At 42.4% G+C, this 17,467-nt stretch overlaps 1 protein-coding gene across 1 annotated transcript in view; it reads left to right on the top strand.

Annotated features, from left to right (window-relative positions):
• LOC119441402 (syndetin-like) overlaps positions 1-17,467 on the top strand; it is a 97,044-nt gene that overhangs the window by 53,414 nt on the left and 26,163 nt on the right. Inside the window, exons 16-20 of the mRNA XM_037706025.2 lie at positions 4,929-5,032; positions 7,050-7,132; positions 8,422-8,513; positions 12,216-12,242; positions 13,265-13,375. Coding sequence (XP_037561953.1) covers positions 4,929-5,032; positions 7,050-7,132; positions 8,422-8,513; positions 12,216-12,242; positions 13,265-13,375 — 417 coding nt within the window. The remainder of the gene's footprint in view (positions 1-4,928; positions 5,033-7,049; positions 7,133-8,421; positions 8,514-12,215; positions 12,243-13,264; positions 13,376-17,467) is intronic.

Below are 17,467 nucleotides of genomic sequence, written 5' to 3'. Positions count from 1 at the left end.
AGTCCACTTATAACGATACCACATATAGTGATATATTGGTTATAACGATGAGTCGACTTAACAGTATCAACTTATGCATTAAAGCTAGGATAAAAAAATATGTATACATATAACGATCAGTCATTCACCGCAAATCGAATATAACGATGGAAATTTTGCTTCTGGGCGGCGTTTTTCACGCAGAATAATCATGAAATTTGCGTTCCTGAGTTGCCCTTAACCGATAAAGGGCGAGAAGTTTGCCTACCCGAGTTCGTATCTGCCGCCATTACCGCACGGCGCATCTCGCCCGCGCGCCGATTGCGAAAGCCACGGAGAGCATCGCAAGTTGGCGCAGCATGCACAAGATGGCGCCAGCTGCTCCGCATTGCTGGCGGTCGAGTGAGCATCATTAGGAGGGGAAGAAAAAAAAAAGAAAAAACATAAGCTGCATCTCTCTCCGAGCACGGAAATGCCCCGCGGAAGCGCAGCGGGAGGTGCACCGACAAAGCGCAAAACTGTGTCTCTCGATACGAAACTGCAAATTTTGCTAGACTAGAAGCAGTACAAGCTCACGCATTCGATGATATTGACGATTATGAAAAAAACTGGGAGCGCCACAATCATGAAGGCAGTGGCCATGCCGATCAACGGAAAAGGCGGGATTTGTGCGCCGGAACGAAACCCCCATGGGCGAAACACAGTGGAAGCCGCTGATATTACCGAACTCTGGGAGCACGTCGCTACTGACAATGAAATAGGTGGTGCTTCAATGGAAGAGTTTCTGAGTGCATATACTGCTGCCTCATTCTGTGAAGAAATCTGCGATGGGGCGATCGTTGTCATGACAGACGGCGGCGTTGTACGATGGAGGCAACGTCAGCAGCAGTAGTGATGACGAGATTGACACCGACCCCGATGTTCAACCAAAGTGCAATTTCGTCGATCAAGTCGCTCATTGATAAATTATAGCCGCCAGCGTTCGCGCACGGCGTTGTGAATTCGAAACTTCTGCGAAAGCACGTGCAGATTTCTATTTCAGCGCGCCGAACGATTGAGGCGCTATTTAGAGGTATAAATAAACGTTTTATTCTTGACAGCATACTTTCTACAACGTCGATATCTTATCGCAAGTGGGAAATTTGGTTTAGGGACTGCAAAGGTATATTCGATGGGCATTTTTTTCTTTACGGCAGTCCAGATATAGCGATGATCGGTTATATCGACGGGATTTCTCATTCTTCTTGATATCATTATAAGTGGACTGCACTGTACCATGTGATCACCACCTTCACTTTTGGTTACAAGAACATACCTGCCAAGTCTCCCGGGAGACTCCCGGATTTAGACCATTTGTTCTGTTTGTACGGTTGACAGGAAAATCTCCCGGAAATTGCAGTTGTGTCCTGTTTCTATCCGCATCCAGAGCTTTGTCAGGCTACATTGGCAAATAGAATTGAACGCAATTCAATCCAATTGGAAGTTCATTGCGCAAAACATTGTTAAGAAAGTAGTAGGGAAACTGCGCTATTTCGTTAACTGCGAAGCCGCTCCTTACGCTGATGGTGTTGTTCGGTGCCTTAGTGGCCCTAGTCTCATTAAGCTAGTGAGTGAATGCCGCATTCCACAACTAGCAACACTAGACTCTCCATCGTTCTCCTCGGCGTCAACCGCTCTGGCATTGCGTAGGCCTATGGTCAGTCATGGCTTTAAAAGCAAGGAGTGCTAACGCAAAAAAAGTATCTTCAAGTATTTTTAATGTAGTGCTCAGTCGAAGTGACGCTGGGTATTTTGTTGATACCACAGAGCAATGCAGAGCGCAAACGGCAATTTAACATCGGGAAAAATACGAGGACGCAGTGCCGCTCGTCCATGTGTCGCTCATCGAAGACGTTAGCAATCGTCATCCTCGCAAAATGTGAAAGAAATGAAATTTCCTACAATCAAACATTGGCTGAAGAATTTTTGAACACCCGCCGGGGTTGCTTAGTGGCTTTGGCATTGTGCTGATAAGCACGAGTTCTCAGGATCAAATCTCGGCCGCAGCAGCCATATTTAGTTGGGGACGAAATGCAAAAACGCCCGTGTGCCGTCCATTGGGTGCATGTTAAAGAACCCTAGGTGGTCGAAATTAATCCAGAGTTCCCCACTATGGCGTGCCTCATAATTAGATGGTGGTTTTGCAGGACGTATGACCCGAGAACTAAATAAATTGTAAAGAATTTTGGAAGCCAAAACTAGCAACAACGAAATGCTTGCAAAAGTGAGACCTTGATGTTCATGTGGTCATTTGTATATCTGTAAATAAAATTGTAAGGAAGTTCTCCTCTCAGTACTTGACAATATAGACTCCTCTCAGTACTTGACAATATAGACGTCGGGGGGGGGGGGGGGGGGTAAAACCGACTGACCCCTGCCCCCGCCCGGTCGGAACATCTCCCGGATGGGCAGGTATGCAAGAATAGTCCTCCTTTTCACGTCCTAAGCCGCGCTCTACGTAGTGCACATTTTGAGCTCCTTGCACGGAAGGCCCTGTAATTAATTATTTGTGGCTTTCGATCTCCACTAATCGAAGCTTCGTACCATAAGTATGGAGTCAAACAGCTACCTAAAAATAAAAAAAATTGGGCTGTGAAATTTTCGTGTCAATACTTCACTACTTTTAACCTAATGCAAAGTGCGCATGAGCCGAGAAATGAGAAGTTCTGTGCATCGTTTCTGAGCTTGTGTTTCTCGGCGTCAAAGCAAGGGCACTATCCTGTACATATTAGTTCCGTCCGAGTTTTCACTGTGGTGGCACAGATACTCCTTCCCCCTCCCCCACGTTGTGCTCTTCGAAATTATTCCTCCAGTAGCTGTTCTCTGCAAAGAGAGAGCTTTCTTTGACTTTCAGAAAAGCATCCACAGAAGTTCCTTCTTTCCATTGGTTCTCAATCTTGACGCGAGTCTTTGGGCTGTCATCTTCCAAGGTGGCGGGCTTTGTGGCTGAACAACTATAACTGACCTTCTTCTAGCAGAATATTTTTAAGGTGTTTCTTGTGACATAATTTCATTCACTAGATTTGATGTCAGGTGTGCAATTTTGACTTTTAAAGGTACACTAAAGAAAAGAGTTAGATTAAGCAGTAATAATGAATTCCACTTCACAAATGGCAAAAAGCTTTGTATACTTTGAGGAGGAAGCTTGGCAAGGCAGAAAAGATGCACAAAACAAAATCCGAGTGGTTATAATATCGCATATTGATATTGTCATGAAGTTCGAATCTGCCATGAAGTTCCTCGCACTGGCTCATCAAGACGTCCTAGATTTTGACAGAATTTGCATGATCGTATGGTTGGCTGTTTTTCATTAAAAAACTACACTGCTTTCTGAATGAACCACAGGCTCAACCTAGGAAATTGTGAAAACTAACCTGGCACCAAAACAGCCCAAATACGAAGAAAAAATTTAATTCATGATGTCACACCTAGTATGTGACGGCACTGAGGCTTTGACAAGAAGTATTGAAAAAATAGTTTGGCCTTCATTTTTTGAATTACCAACATTCTTGTTATATGTGATAAGAATAGTTTACCATTATTGATTGGTTTCAAGCGGGTTGCAATAGAGAACATACATACTTATGACTGCTCTTTCCACCTTTGTACGTCTAAAGGTTCTCACATGTGTGACCTAGGTTTCACCATGTCGAAACCGTAACACGTAATTGACCATATGGCAAATACACTCCATCAGCAATCTGAAAAACTGAAGTTCCAGATGGGGGGGTGCAGACACTTCTGGAACTTCAGTTTCAGCCTCCGCTCACTAATAGCATAAAAATGCACAGCTTTCATGGTTGGTAGATGGGAATTCCGAAAGCGATGAAGAAATACTTCCAAGCACATAAAAAAGTTGGGTATTTATTGTAGAATGTTCATACCTTGCCAAAACTGTTAAAGACATGTATTTGCGTGCTGTTATTTTTACTTCTGTACTCTAATAAAAGTTGGATACCTTAGCAGTGTTTCCAATATTTCTGGAGAAAAAGATGCTTTTTTTAAGTGTCTTTTTCACGGCTTCAAAAATTTCAGAAATTTTGCACCACGGCTCCTTTTTGCTGCCGGCGGCAACACGAGTTTATGGCAGCATCACCTCTGCAGCAGCTAGCTTCCCCATAGAGAAAAGCAACTTTTCATTTTTTGATTAAAGACCAGGCAAGTAACTGTACCAAGTGTTATATTGAATGATCCGTACCATAAAATGCCATCTTGCTGCAAAATTTGAGCAGGAACAGAGCAGCAGTAAGTGCGATGTCTTTTTTTCTATGGCTTTCAGTGAAAATTTGCTTTCTTGCATTTGTATGTGTCTCACCATACATTCCAGAGTAATCACTGAGGTTTACATACATTCTAGAACATTCAGTTGCAAGCAAAAACCTGGAGATCACAGATGCACAGATGCTGCGAATTTTTTTTTTTCCTGGCAGCCTAGGCACGCAGGCTGAAATCAAGTGGTACAGCCTACATGCACCTGTTCAACCAATATGCATTTAGACAATTCCATGTTGCTCGACTGTGCTAGAAAGGAGTAAAATCTTTTTGTAGATGCTGTGGTCTCTGGAATTTGGCTGCACAACACTGTTTGTGAAGCATGCTCAACTTGATTTTACATGTCCCTTTTGCTATGGAACTGGTGATGTTTTGGATACAGTGGACATCTCTTGCACTAAGCGTACTTGATAGCTGTGATAATGAGTGAGTGATGAAACGTCTTTATTTAAAAGCTAAGTGAATAAGAAGAAAGAAAGAGAAAATAAACGTACACATGGCCTCGGGTGATAATACGGTGATGACGGACACCGGCATAATGTACAATCGCACATGGCAATACTGCAGCTGTACACCTGTACGCAGAAGCTTTGTGCAGGCCTCCTTAGAGATGACAGCACCTTCCTCTGCTCATTCAGGATGGACCTGGCAGTGCAGAGGTGGACTCTGATGATTCAGACGTTCCTGAGGAGCTGAAGCGGGACTACATTGACGAAATGACTGGCGATGCTCCCCAGCGGAAGTGAGTATAATGAAATGCTATGCTTATGCGAGTTGGTAACAGTTCATTGCTATGGTGTTCACAGTCCACATATGCTAAGGAATTAAGGGACACTGTGTGTGCACTGTGTACGCCACCAAAATGAGTGTACATGATGGCTGAGTCAGTGTGACCTACCGCACCAAGTGGCAAGGGAGTTGTCCAGAAAAAAAAAAAAATCTCAGCCTTATTGGTTTAGAAGTAAAAACGTCTTCATTTACTAGCTTTTTGTGGCACATCCACGCTTATTTCAAACACGAAATTTTACGCAGGCGGCTGCTTTATATCTGGGCTATTGGAAGCGAGGCATTTTATGTGGGCCACAATATTATATTATTGCATTTGGCCTTTAGACTGCAGTACTTTGTGACGAGTTAATAATCATCACCTCAAACTCATCTTACTTTGCCCTCAGAAGTGCCTTGTATGCAATGCCAGCAATAGTGCTTTATGTTAAAGAGAAGCCTGCACTCTTAGTGCATGGATGTTATTAAAGCAGTGTTCTTGGAAGCTAGACGCTGAGGGTGGACTTGATGGCTTGACCATTTGTGCACAGTTTTATCTTTGTTCTGCTAAGGGATGACCAGTGGCATATTGTCTTTAGTTAAAGACTCTGTGACATCAGTGAGACTTTGTTTGAGTGGCAAGACAGTGCAAAACTCTTCAAGAACTTGACTGAATAGGGGCTAATAGCATCCATAGGCATTCATGCTCAACACTACGAGGCTTAAACACCATTCCACATCAAGAAAAATGTAAACAACTTGGTAACCTTCATTTCTTACACAGAGAGTACATTTGTATCAGAAACAACATAATGTTATTTGTGGTAAAAATCAATAAGTGCATTATTTCATTAATTAGCAATTGCTTTTCCTGAGCAATAAAAAACACCGCTATGGGTGTTGCGTTAAGCTTCCCGCACTTAAATCAAACTCGAGGGGCATCAAAAGCAGCTTATCAAAATGATACATTAGGCTTTGTGGGGTTAAAATAAGTTTGCTAAAGAGACACTGGAAAAGTGCATTGGGGGCACATTAAAAATCCCCTGGGGATAAAAATTAATCCGGAGTCCCCCATTACGGCGTGCCTCGTAATCAAATCATGGTTTTGGCACGTAGAACCCCAGAATTCAAATTTGACACCAGCAAGAAAAAAATCCTGCCAAGCACGGGAGAGATTACATGACAACCTGTGAGAGGCTGATTTCAGCAAGGCTTTACGGGATCACCAAGGCTGTGGGAGAACTGAAAGACTGCAAAAGCTTGGCATAAAATAGCCTGGTTGTTTTCATTTTAGAGCAGTGGCATGGTATAGACAATGCATGACTAGTGGTTTCCTTTGCTGAGTTTAACTAAGTTGTTTTTATTTTGCATTACTTTTCTGCCCTTAATGTCTCAAAAGGCTTTTGGGAGCCATTGATAGATAATATGTTTGTTTTAGCTGGCATAGGAAGTTATTGTATAGGTAACAGCTTTATAGTTATAGATTGTCAGTTACTGAAAAATGTTTCCATTTTAATCACAGGAGTAAGAGGTAATGTATGTGGCCTGCTACGTTAAAGAACTCAGTATGACCACTGAAAGACTTCCATTATGGTTTGATTAAGGCAGACTGTACAGTGTGTAGTCTTGACTGCAACCCGCCGTGGCGGCATAGTCGCTATGGCGTTGAGCTGCTAAGCCCAAGGGTGCGGGATGAAATCCCGGACGAGTCGGCCACATTTCGATAGGGACGAAATGCAAAAACATTTGTGTACTGTGCATTGGGTGCATGTTCAGAAACCCCAGGTGGTCAAAATTAATTTGGAGTCCCCCACTACAGGGTGCCTTATAATCATATTGTGGTTTTGGCTCGTAAAACCCTAGAATTTAATTTTTGTACTGTATAATCCCTTCATTTGTTGTTAATGAGTACTATTTGATGAAATGTGTGAGTGCATCCTTTCAAGTCTCCCATGGCACACACATGCATCACCCACTGCCATGTCTTGGTGCAGGCAACCCAAGCCCAGCTCTCAGGCAGCCAGCAGCAGCAGCCCTTTTGTCACCAACACGAGCCTCAATGTATTGCGTCAGTTTGGTGCGTACGTTTTACAGTCGCTAACGATAGCAACTGGAGCCATTTGGCGTTGATTCATGTTAACATGCTCTGAAGCAGTACATTAGTCAAAGGAATTTGACTTTTACAATTTTGTCACAACTTTTGCAATTTTGTCATAAAATGCCCGAGTTCTAGAGGTTGCTTATGATTGTTGTATTGACACCAATAATTTTATGATTTTCAATTCACATCCTATTTAGGCCAAAACTGATCTCAACAGAATGCAGTTGTCGAGCAATTTTTCAGAGCCTAACTTTTCGGATGCGCTCGATTATGCGGACCGTCTGGCAGCAGTGCCAAAAGTGAACGGCAGGTGAAATTTTGGCTGGCATTACATGAATATTTAATGAATAAATATCAAGAACATTTTTGTTTTTCTGTGACGCAGATCATTTTTGCTGCGAATTAAGAGCAGCACGCCTGTTCAGTGTCTCTACAAAACTAAGTCAGAAATTTTTTTTAGAAAAATGTCTGTCTTGCGTAGAAAACATATTAGTATTTTTTGCCAAAATTTAGTATTTTTTTGGCTTCAGCGGTAGTATTTCTTACATTTTATACTTGGCTGGTCTGCATGAGGGTCCATCATACACATTTAGCATTTTAGTGCCATATCCTCGTCTGTTTTTCACCCTTGAACTGCTGCCCAAAGCAGGGCAGAAACATTCTGAATAAAAAAAAATGATTCCTGCCAAGTCATTGTGCACATTCTCATGAATATCTTGACAAAGTACCTCTCCTTGTTAAAATTTAAAGGGTCCCTGAACCAAGTTTTATCGAAATCGACAAGTGTATTTGAAGTCAACGTAGACTATTTCAGAAATACAGTTAAACCTGGATATAAGGAAATTCACAAGTTGCTAATAAATACACTTGAATATCATTATTCGATTCAGTATTTGAAGCTAAGTATTCATTTTCGATTCGTATTCGAAAATTTTCATATTCGCACACCCCTACCGATAACAATTAACTAGGCCCTAACAGAAGCCGTCTAAATCTTTTACCGTCATGGCGAGCTGGCGTAAGAACTTCAAGGCACCGTTGCCGCCCGTCCCGATTTTTTTGCTCCTTTTTCTTGCTTACCAGGCCTCTCCTCGCTATAAGAGTGGTGTTTTTGGTATTGTGGAGGGGTAAAATTACTAATGCAAGTCAAATCATTTTTCTCTTTGATGTTCTCCTTAAGGACAAGCTGTCATGGGGAAATTTTGAAAAGTACCTTCAGGCTTTTCTCTCAGGCCTTTACTGAGCGTTTGCCATGTCATGTGCAGGGAAGTACATGAAGATGATGGATGTGCTGAACACCATTGCCTTTGATGTGTTCCTGTGCATGTCGCAGCTGTTCAACTACTACCTCTATGCAGTGAGTCATTGTCATACTTTTAATACATGTATATTTTATGCACTTATACAGCGACAGAATTTAGACCCATTTACAGCCATGTTACATATTATCATTAATATGTCATGTCCGTATTACCAGTGACAAGCTTTAAAACAGTCTTGATGCTCTTTGACCATAACTGGCCCTTGTGCCAATAAAATCCATGCATCGATCAATCAATCAATCAATCTATGCAGTGAGTACAGTTTCCTGGCCTGTACGGAGCTTTGCATCTCAACCGATGTGAGGCACAGTGGGCCACCATGACAAATAAGGCCATGGGGAAAATATCAGCATCAGCGTCATGTAGGAAAGAAATATAGCTTTTTGTGTAACTGGCTTACATAGAGACCTTGGATATTGAAGGAGGCCCAAGGATATTTTTTGAGTGGTAATCCACTCAATCATCCATTTATGCAATTAAAATTTGAAAACATTTCCTTAAAGTACCTATTCTCTACTGAGAGAACTGGTCATTCTGGGAAGTGCTAGCCAAAAGGCACAAACAGTGGCTAGGATTACCAAGCTATTGTTTGTGCCTTTTGGCCCATGATAAAAATTATGTTGCCGCTGTTGACAGTGTTCCTTCAATGGCATAAGTGGTAGGTCGACACCAATAAATTTGATGGAACAGATAAATTGAGCCGAATCAGTGAGTGATGTATGAAGCACCATACTTAGTAATACAGAAGTTATTTGTGTGATAATTTCAGCATCGCAGTTAACTAAAATGAATATTCCTCTCTTATTTATGCTATATTTAAGAAATGCAGAAGTATTAAAATGCACACACATGCATACCTCCTGCAGGTGATTTTGCAGTTGTGGACGCCAAGTTTTCATGTGGTGTTGTACAGAAAGGAGTATTCATGCATTTGAAATGTCTTGCTCTCATTTAAGCGTACTTCTGATACAGAGTGTGGCTGCAAAATTATTGTGTGTCTGGCCCGTTAAACAAAATGCAGGAAAATGATTTATATCATTGCAATCTGACGACTGCACAGTTTCTGTGCCTGTTACACAGAATATATACATTTGGGGGTGGAGTTGTGTATGCACCTGTATATATATGCATGTATACCCAAATGTATATGCACCTGTGTAACAGGTGCGTACGTATATACATTTGTGGGTGGAATTCTGTCAGCAGCAAGCCGAACATTGCCGTTCTTGGCAGGTAATAGTGTGTCTTCAATGCATTCACTGTCTCCAAGCACTGCTAAGAATGTGCCATTGAGGGTAGGCGCATGTGTGCAGACCAGTGAAGTAAGTTCCAGTTATGCGGTGAGGGCTTGGCTCATACTGAGTATTTCATAAATAGGAGTGCCATGTATACAGGAGACTGTCCAGCTGGTTCTCTCAAACTAAAATTTCACACAGAACTAGCATTTTACAGTGAATTTTGTTTAGTATGATGCTTGCTTACATTACTTGCCTCATTCATTCACAATTAATCTGATGTGCACATTTCCTGAAATGATGCTGCCGATGCAGTGGAATAATGGTGTCATCTGTCACCATGAGAGCCAATGATTCATAAGGACAGATAAAGCCATATTATTAAGAGAGGAAACTGTGCACTAAATGAACTGCATCACAAGTATAACAAAAAGCGTTTTTTGTCAGCAATGTTATTGTGAACTATACAAAAAAAGGATTTTTAAAACAGCTGCACGAAAAAAGATATTCCTCACCCTCTATCAGTGGCATATTGTGCAAGTCGTGTTTCATCGTAGCAGTGACAGATGTCACCAACGTTTCATTGCAGCAAAATTGACATGTTGTTGGGTGGGGTCGTTCCAGATGATGCGCACATTGGATTCATTGTAAATTAATCGGGTCAAGTAATGCATGCCAATCTGGTATTAAATTAAACTCACTGCACTATGATACCTCTGTGCTAAATTTGAGTGCAAAAGACCCAGTAGTTTAGCACGGGGAGACCGGCACACGGTGCTCCTATTTATGTAACACTCAGTAGATATGTGCAGGGCTTGGCTGGTATTTTTGGTTGGGTCCAAATTGATGCAAAGATTGAACTGGAGTCAAATTAACTGAAGTCTACAAAGTAGGGGCAGCAAAATAGGATAGAAAAGGACACTAAACAAAGTCACTGTTTCGTCCTTTGCTTCTCTTATTTCATATTTGTGGGTACAACGTGCAAGAGGGCTTACCCAGGTGCCTGCCTGTTGACCACAGGTGGCTGCGTTTGACTTATGAAGTCTTTTACTGCCTCGTCTTTTGAATACCATACTTGCATGAATCTTACGCACACCTCTTTTTTTCCGGAAAAGTGTGTCAGAAAATTGCTTAATTGGGTACGAAATGAAAACCGCGTTCGCGGCGTTGGCAAGAGCCTACCATCAGAGCCGTCAGATGCAGTGTCATCGCCATCATGAAATGGCGGCAGAGCACATTTTCGTGAAGGTAGCTGTGGGTTCATTTTATGCTCGACTACGATCACTTTCAGAGATGCTATCACTTGCACGACATTTCATGCAAGTGCACCGGATGTGTCGGCATATGCGGCCACCAGCATTTCTGGTGCTGTGCCAAGCTTGCTATTTGCACGGAGTGCCAGGAACGTTCTCGGCCGCACATTTCGAAAAGTCTGATGCAGAGTCACGTAAAATCTTGTGAAAGTGATAGTAATATTACTAAACGTAATTGCTTGGGAATGTTGCCCCTGTGTGCTTGGCATCTGTGGCTAATGAAGCACAAATGGTGATGACGATGCACTGCTTTCATTATGAAAGCTCATTTAAAGAAAAAAAGTTACCATTCTTTGAAGGTAAATTCTGCATGTCTCCTTTTTTTCTAATCGCAAACGTGGGGACAGGCTATATAACGGGTGCATGTTTCATTTGGTGCATGTCAGATTCACGTGCACTTTTCTGACTTCAAGAGGGCCCTGAAACACTTTTTGAACGTAGTAAGAAAACATTACCAATCTGTCGTAGAGGCTGCTGTGAACACGTGAGCCAAATATTACATCATTGCACGCAGCAGGGAATTTACAGCCTTGTGTCAAAAACTCTGAAAAATCGCTTGCTCTCGCTTCCGCAGTGCCGTCATGCAGCTTCAACGAAAGCAGGTTGACCCACCAACACTATTGGCTGATTTGGCGATCGCGAGGGCATTCTCAGTAATACATAATTGTTAATTTTGAGTTTAAAAAATGAGAAATATATCTCTTCGATCTCAAGAAGACAAAAGATATTTCATCTTTGCACTGCACGTAGCTGCGTCAGCTGCATAGCCTCTGAAATGGCAGCAGCATGCTGCATGGTGTAGTCCACGGTAGCCACCATGGGTTGCTGCGATGAGCTTATTTGCCTCCGCGACGCTCAACTTTCGGCCGGGGCTTTGCCCTCTTGGCTTCTTCACTTTGTAGTTTCCATCGTGCTGGCAGAGATGAAAAGAGAGAGAAAGCCGGGTATTGGTCATTTTCCGACATGAGATTCGTGAAATGACTTCCTTCAATTGGGAGGCCTTCTATGATTAGTTAAAAAAGTGTTTCAGGGCCCCTTTAAGGCCGAAAGTATTGGGTGTCCGTTAGATTTGGTGGCGCGTTAGAATCGTGTAAATATAGGAGCTTACCCATTACTGCAGATAAACATACTTCATTCTTTCAGTTCTGTCGAATTTGTGTGTTAATAATGCTTCTTATGTTGTTTTCAGGTGTACATATTCTTTGCCAAGGAAATGGTGAGCCCAGTTTATTATATTCCAAAGCGACAACTTGTATTTCTTGTGCGGCTTTGCTGGCACACCAGAACTTATATTGTAGATCGACTGTAAGCTTTCTGAACTTTATGAACTGTGCTTATGGTGCGAATTAGCCGATCCATAAGCAAAGGCACTGTCCTGCCGACAGTGCCCTGGTCCACACCTCTCACTTTGCGCAAAATCCTGTATGTGAATGTTGGAAGTTGTCAGTCTTGCAACCTATTTTCCTTATCTTACCCCGAGTGACTTCTGTTGCTTGAACATTAAAAAAAACATTTTTGAGGATGGTGATACTATTACAAGAGTTCACTCAAAGGAGCCATCAAATGTTATTTTCATGTTGGCCACCAAATTTTTTTCTTTCTATTGTTCTTCTCTTTTCTTTCTCATTTTTCCAGGAGTTGGAGAGTTTGTAATGTTTGAGGTGGTACTGACATTTAAAGGGGCTGCGTTGAAAAATAAAAATGTTTTTGTTCACTGAGTTCCCAGTTCTGTGTGAGGCTTATTAAATGCCTTTTGTACATCTCTGCCTGTAGTGTAGGTGCAGCAAATATAGCACAGCTTAGTTATATTTGACAGTTCCTGCATTGTGAGAATGACTATGCAAATACAATTAACCCTTCATATAATGTTCAGTATAACGAAGTATTGAACATTTTATAGCTTCTTGTCCATGGAACACCATGTATTCAGAACCTCAATATATTAGGCATAGCATTTTTCATAAGCCCAGAAATTGTTATTAGGCAGTGTTTTATAACTTATCATTAATGCACCCTGTCACAAGAAAACGTCAGTTCAAGTGATGCATACCGCTTCTTTTCTGCTATTTTCTGCATTCACTCTGTTCATAGCTGACAACCAGCTGTTGAAAATTCCACTCGCTTTTTCAGTGGAGTATTCCTGAGCTGCTTCTGTTTGATGCAGTCGACGTGTGGCATATATTGCTGTGGTAGTGCCTTGCGAGCAGAAAGTGTGATGCGGTGAATTCACTGGTGCAGAGTGACTTCCGGGAGAACTCCCTGAGCGTCAAGGCTCAGAATGCACTCCAGAAGATCCGTGAGGACCTGTGTGAAAGCCCAGACAGCGAAAGCCAGGAGCCCAGCTCTAAGGTGGGTCCTCGCAAGGGGACAGAAAAATTAGTTCGAATGACTGTGTTCGCCTATTCAGGTTCCTTCCATACTTTCACTAATGGTCAGTATGGGGAAGCATACAGCTAGGTTCTTTTGTGTGGTTTTATTTTTGAATGCCCATTTTAGTGACATGTTACAAACATTGACAGAGAGTGTGGCATAGGTTTTATCCTGTCTGCATATTTGCAAAGCACCAGAAATGTGGATGTAACTAAAAGTATACTAGTAGCAACATACACTGGTTTCTTCGACCACATTGCTTTGGAAATGCTTTGTGTTGCATAACTGTTTCATTAAAGGATGAAAATATAGGAGCTACTGTGCATAAATAATTGTGTTGCTACTGACACTTTATACCAGTGGTTTTCTATCACATATTCCATCATTGCAATAACAGTTCTGTGCATTTTTGTTGCATTCAGCAATGCAAGATGGCACCGCGAAACCAAAACTAACCGACGCGCGCCTTTGCACATGCGGATGTGCCAGCAGTTGATGAAACGCCAGCGTAAAGAAGCCGTTGAATGAAAACCAAGAGACTATGAAGCAAAAAAAAAAAACCTTCTATCCACACAGGGTGGCAGCACTTGCTGGGCAACAAAAAGTTGAAAAATTGGCATGTGTGTCAGACATACAGGCGACCATTCGGGACTTGTTTGCTGCGCCTTATATTTATACCATTGATCCTCAAAGGGTTAAGAATGTCTCACTTTTAGGCAGCCTATACACAAATTTGTCATCTCGATTAAGGCACGGCAATTTATTATTCGGCCAATTGTACCGCGTTTGCTCGCCTTTAAAACAATCTGAGCTGCTTTAGCATCCCAGTTCCTTCCTTCAGCAAACGTAACACTCTACGTGCATGTAGCACAGACTTATTTGTAACAAATTGCATGTGAATGATTACTTGTAACAATTGCATTTTCTGGCATTTTGCAGTCTATAGATTACTTGTTTTACTCGGTAACACTCCCTGTAATTTGCTTACTTTTTTGAGTAGCCATTTACATGTTGTGGGGTCTCAAACGTGCTATTGGGACAAAGGAATGACAACACAGTAGTGCAATCAAACAGAAGGGCATTTATTGTGCCTTTTATATGCCAATCTAGCCAGCCGAATTACTACCAATAGAACATGCCAATGGAACGAATTGAGGAAGTCAGACTCACAGCAACAGGATATCGAGCGAATATGTTTGCCCCTATGCTGGACGTGTTGGTGCTCCACTGCCCTGCTCCGAAGCCTCTCGCAATACAGTCCAGACACCCAGCCGACCCCAAGCCAAAGAGAAAGAGGCTACTCCCATTTGCGCCCGAGTAATCCCGCCGTTAAGTTGCGTTAAAAGCGCAACACTCGCACCATCTCTTGTACTTTTTGCAACCACTGACTGCCGGTGGCACATAGCTGCGCTGAGAAGCCAGATATTCAGGAGACGCAAGAGTCGTGTGGGAAAAACATCAGGGGATATGTGAGAGACTAGCATCCCCACAATGTAATCTGTTACTTCATTGATGGGACAAGCTGTAACAAGGGACACAGCTCTGAGCTCTTGAATTTGGCGAGAAATGCAATAGAAGGCTCGCAGTCGTGCCAAGCTGCAGCCTCGCGGATGCATGCATTCACAGTGGCAAAGCCAGGTGCACAGTATGTTTCCTTATATTAATGCTCTGCCAGATGTTGCCTGACGATTTGAACTGGCGTTGCTATGCCTCCATAGCAATGTCCACTTTGGATGTTGGTGCCAGGAAATCACCTATGAATGATTTTGTCATCTTTTACATTGGCCCTTCTGGGTCCTTTCTCCGAGCCCCAGCAACAAAGTGCTTCATGGAGAACTCAGCCATGAGCATCGAGGCATTGAGTAACTTTAGTCCCGTGCGCAAGGTGTTTGTGCTTTACTGCACCGCTCTTCCCTTTAGCAAGCACGTTGAGGGAGTTTTCAATGTCACTGCTAGCATCTTCACAAGAAAACGAGGAAAGATGACTGCCAAAAATTTTGAAAAGTGATTGTTAGTGAAGCTTAACAATGTGCAAAGGGCTATGGAGGGGGCACTAAATGTTCCAAGACAGCTCGTTCTGTTTAGTGAATTATTAAAAGTTCAGAGGGAAGTAACATTGAAGTAACAGATTACTTTTGTGTAAATCCTCAATTACTTTGAGGTGGTTGTAATCAATAACTGAAATCAGTCACATTTTTGAATGAAATCGTAATTGTAATTGTAATCGGTAACCTTTTTCTGTGACATGTAGTAAAGTGTGATCTGGTTACATGCTGTTCTCTTGTTTTATTACAGTTGTTTTCATGATGCTTGAGATAATTGAAGGCAGTTTCTCCTTTACAACCTCCTTAATTGACTGGGCATCCATTTGCGAATGGCGTTGCTTGCAAATATCAAACAACTAAATAATCTTCTTTCTTAACCAGATGGACTCCACGCAAACTTCATAGTGTTTCACTTTATTGGAAATTAGAAAAATATTCAATATTTGGAGGTTGTTTCTCTTGAATATTCATATTCGATTAAATTCAGAATGGCAATTTGGGCAAATTGGTCTAGGTTTGTGGCACGATTGCAGCGCAAAGGGCCGAAGTGCAGAAAGACAAACTTGAGGTTAGTGGAAAGAAGAACATTTAAGAAATTTCACTATTTAAAGACCCCTGCACAAATGTTCCTTTGGTTAACTTGTGGTCAGGAATCAAAGCAACAATAGTAGCGGGCTTCAGGGGCTGCAGTTGTCCAATAAATTGCACTGCTGTATTCCAGCTGCTATTTATATATGTGCCATCGTACATTCAAGTGCAGCTGGTGGGGCTTGCATTAGTTTGAGAATGTAGCATTTGCCGCGGATGTAAAATCCGATTAAGATGGGTCCATCTCACTATCAACGTCATTAAGCATAGGGATAGCATGATAGTGTGACGAAAATATCACCGGTCAAAAGCAAAGCAGTGCATGCATAGTGATATAAAATAATGCATTCTCAATGCTTTAGATTTTTCAATGTTATGCTGAAATAAAGTAGTACGCTTAATATGTTAACGGCACATTAAGATTTAGAGATTGACTCCAACCAAATAAGGAAATTTACTAGCCCGACGTTTCGGAACCAATTTGGCTCCTTCTTCAAGGGGTATTCTTCGGAGGTGACGGTGTGCCGCTTTTAAAAGGTCCGTCGTAACAAAGGAGAGGAAGGGGGAGAGAGCGTAAGGTGCGGAGACACTTGGCAGGGCACCTGCTCTAGACAGACAAATAGGTGGTGGGGGTGGGGTGGGTGGGGTGGCTTCGGCGTCGCTGGTGGGCTGGGTTGACCGATGCTGGGCGCCCTTTAGTCGCGGGAATGCGTTGACGAGAGACAGGGGAGGGGGGGGGGGGACGAGTTGTTCTGGTGTTGCTGACCTAGAGCGGGGGGTCCTTTCTTCCCTTCGTCGCGTCTGCAAGGCCATGAACATACAAAGAAGGAAGAATGCCCTTCACGCGGTTTATATTACCCGCCGTGTTCTGAATGTTCCAAGACTCGAGTAGTAGCCTTTTTCGCCAGTTTGTCTCTGTTTGACGGATTTGGGTTTCTTGGAAAGAAATCTTGTGGTCGGCGTCTTCGGAATGTTCGGCGACGGCGCTGCGTATTCAGTTGAATGTTCTGACGTCGTTTTCATGTTGTCTGATTCTTTCTTTTAGATTTTTGGTTTCCCCGATGTACGACGCCGGACAGTCGGCACAGCTGATTTTATAGACGACGCCTTGAGCTTTTTTTTTGGTGGACGGTCTTTTGGTTTAGGAATGAGGATATTCAAAGTGTTCATCGGTTTATGCGCGACTTTGAGGCCTTCTTTTTTCAATATTCGGCTGAGAGCTTCGCTGGTACCTTTGACGTATGGGATGGACACTCGTTTCTGTGGTCGAGGGGGAGTTAACAGTTGGAGGTCTCGTAGTTTGTTTTTTCTTTTTTGTTGTCGGGTTGTTTTTCGAATGAATTCCGTTGTATAGCCGTTCCTTTTGAGTTCGTTGAGAACCGTTATCCTTTCTTTCTTTTGATCTGATTCCGATGTGCAATAAGTTTCGACTCTTTTC

This window comes from Dermacentor silvarum, chromosome 2, assembly GCF_013339745.2.
Source record: "Dermacentor silvarum isolate Dsil-2018 chromosome 2, BIME_Dsil_1.4, whole genome shotgun sequence".
In the NCBI taxonomy this organism is placed as follows: domain Eukaryota; kingdom Metazoa; phylum Arthropoda; class Arachnida; order Ixodida; family Ixodidae; genus Dermacentor; species Dermacentor silvarum.
The sequence above is the reverse complement of the archived record's forward strand: the minus strand, read 5'-3'. Positions and strand labels throughout refer to the sequence as shown.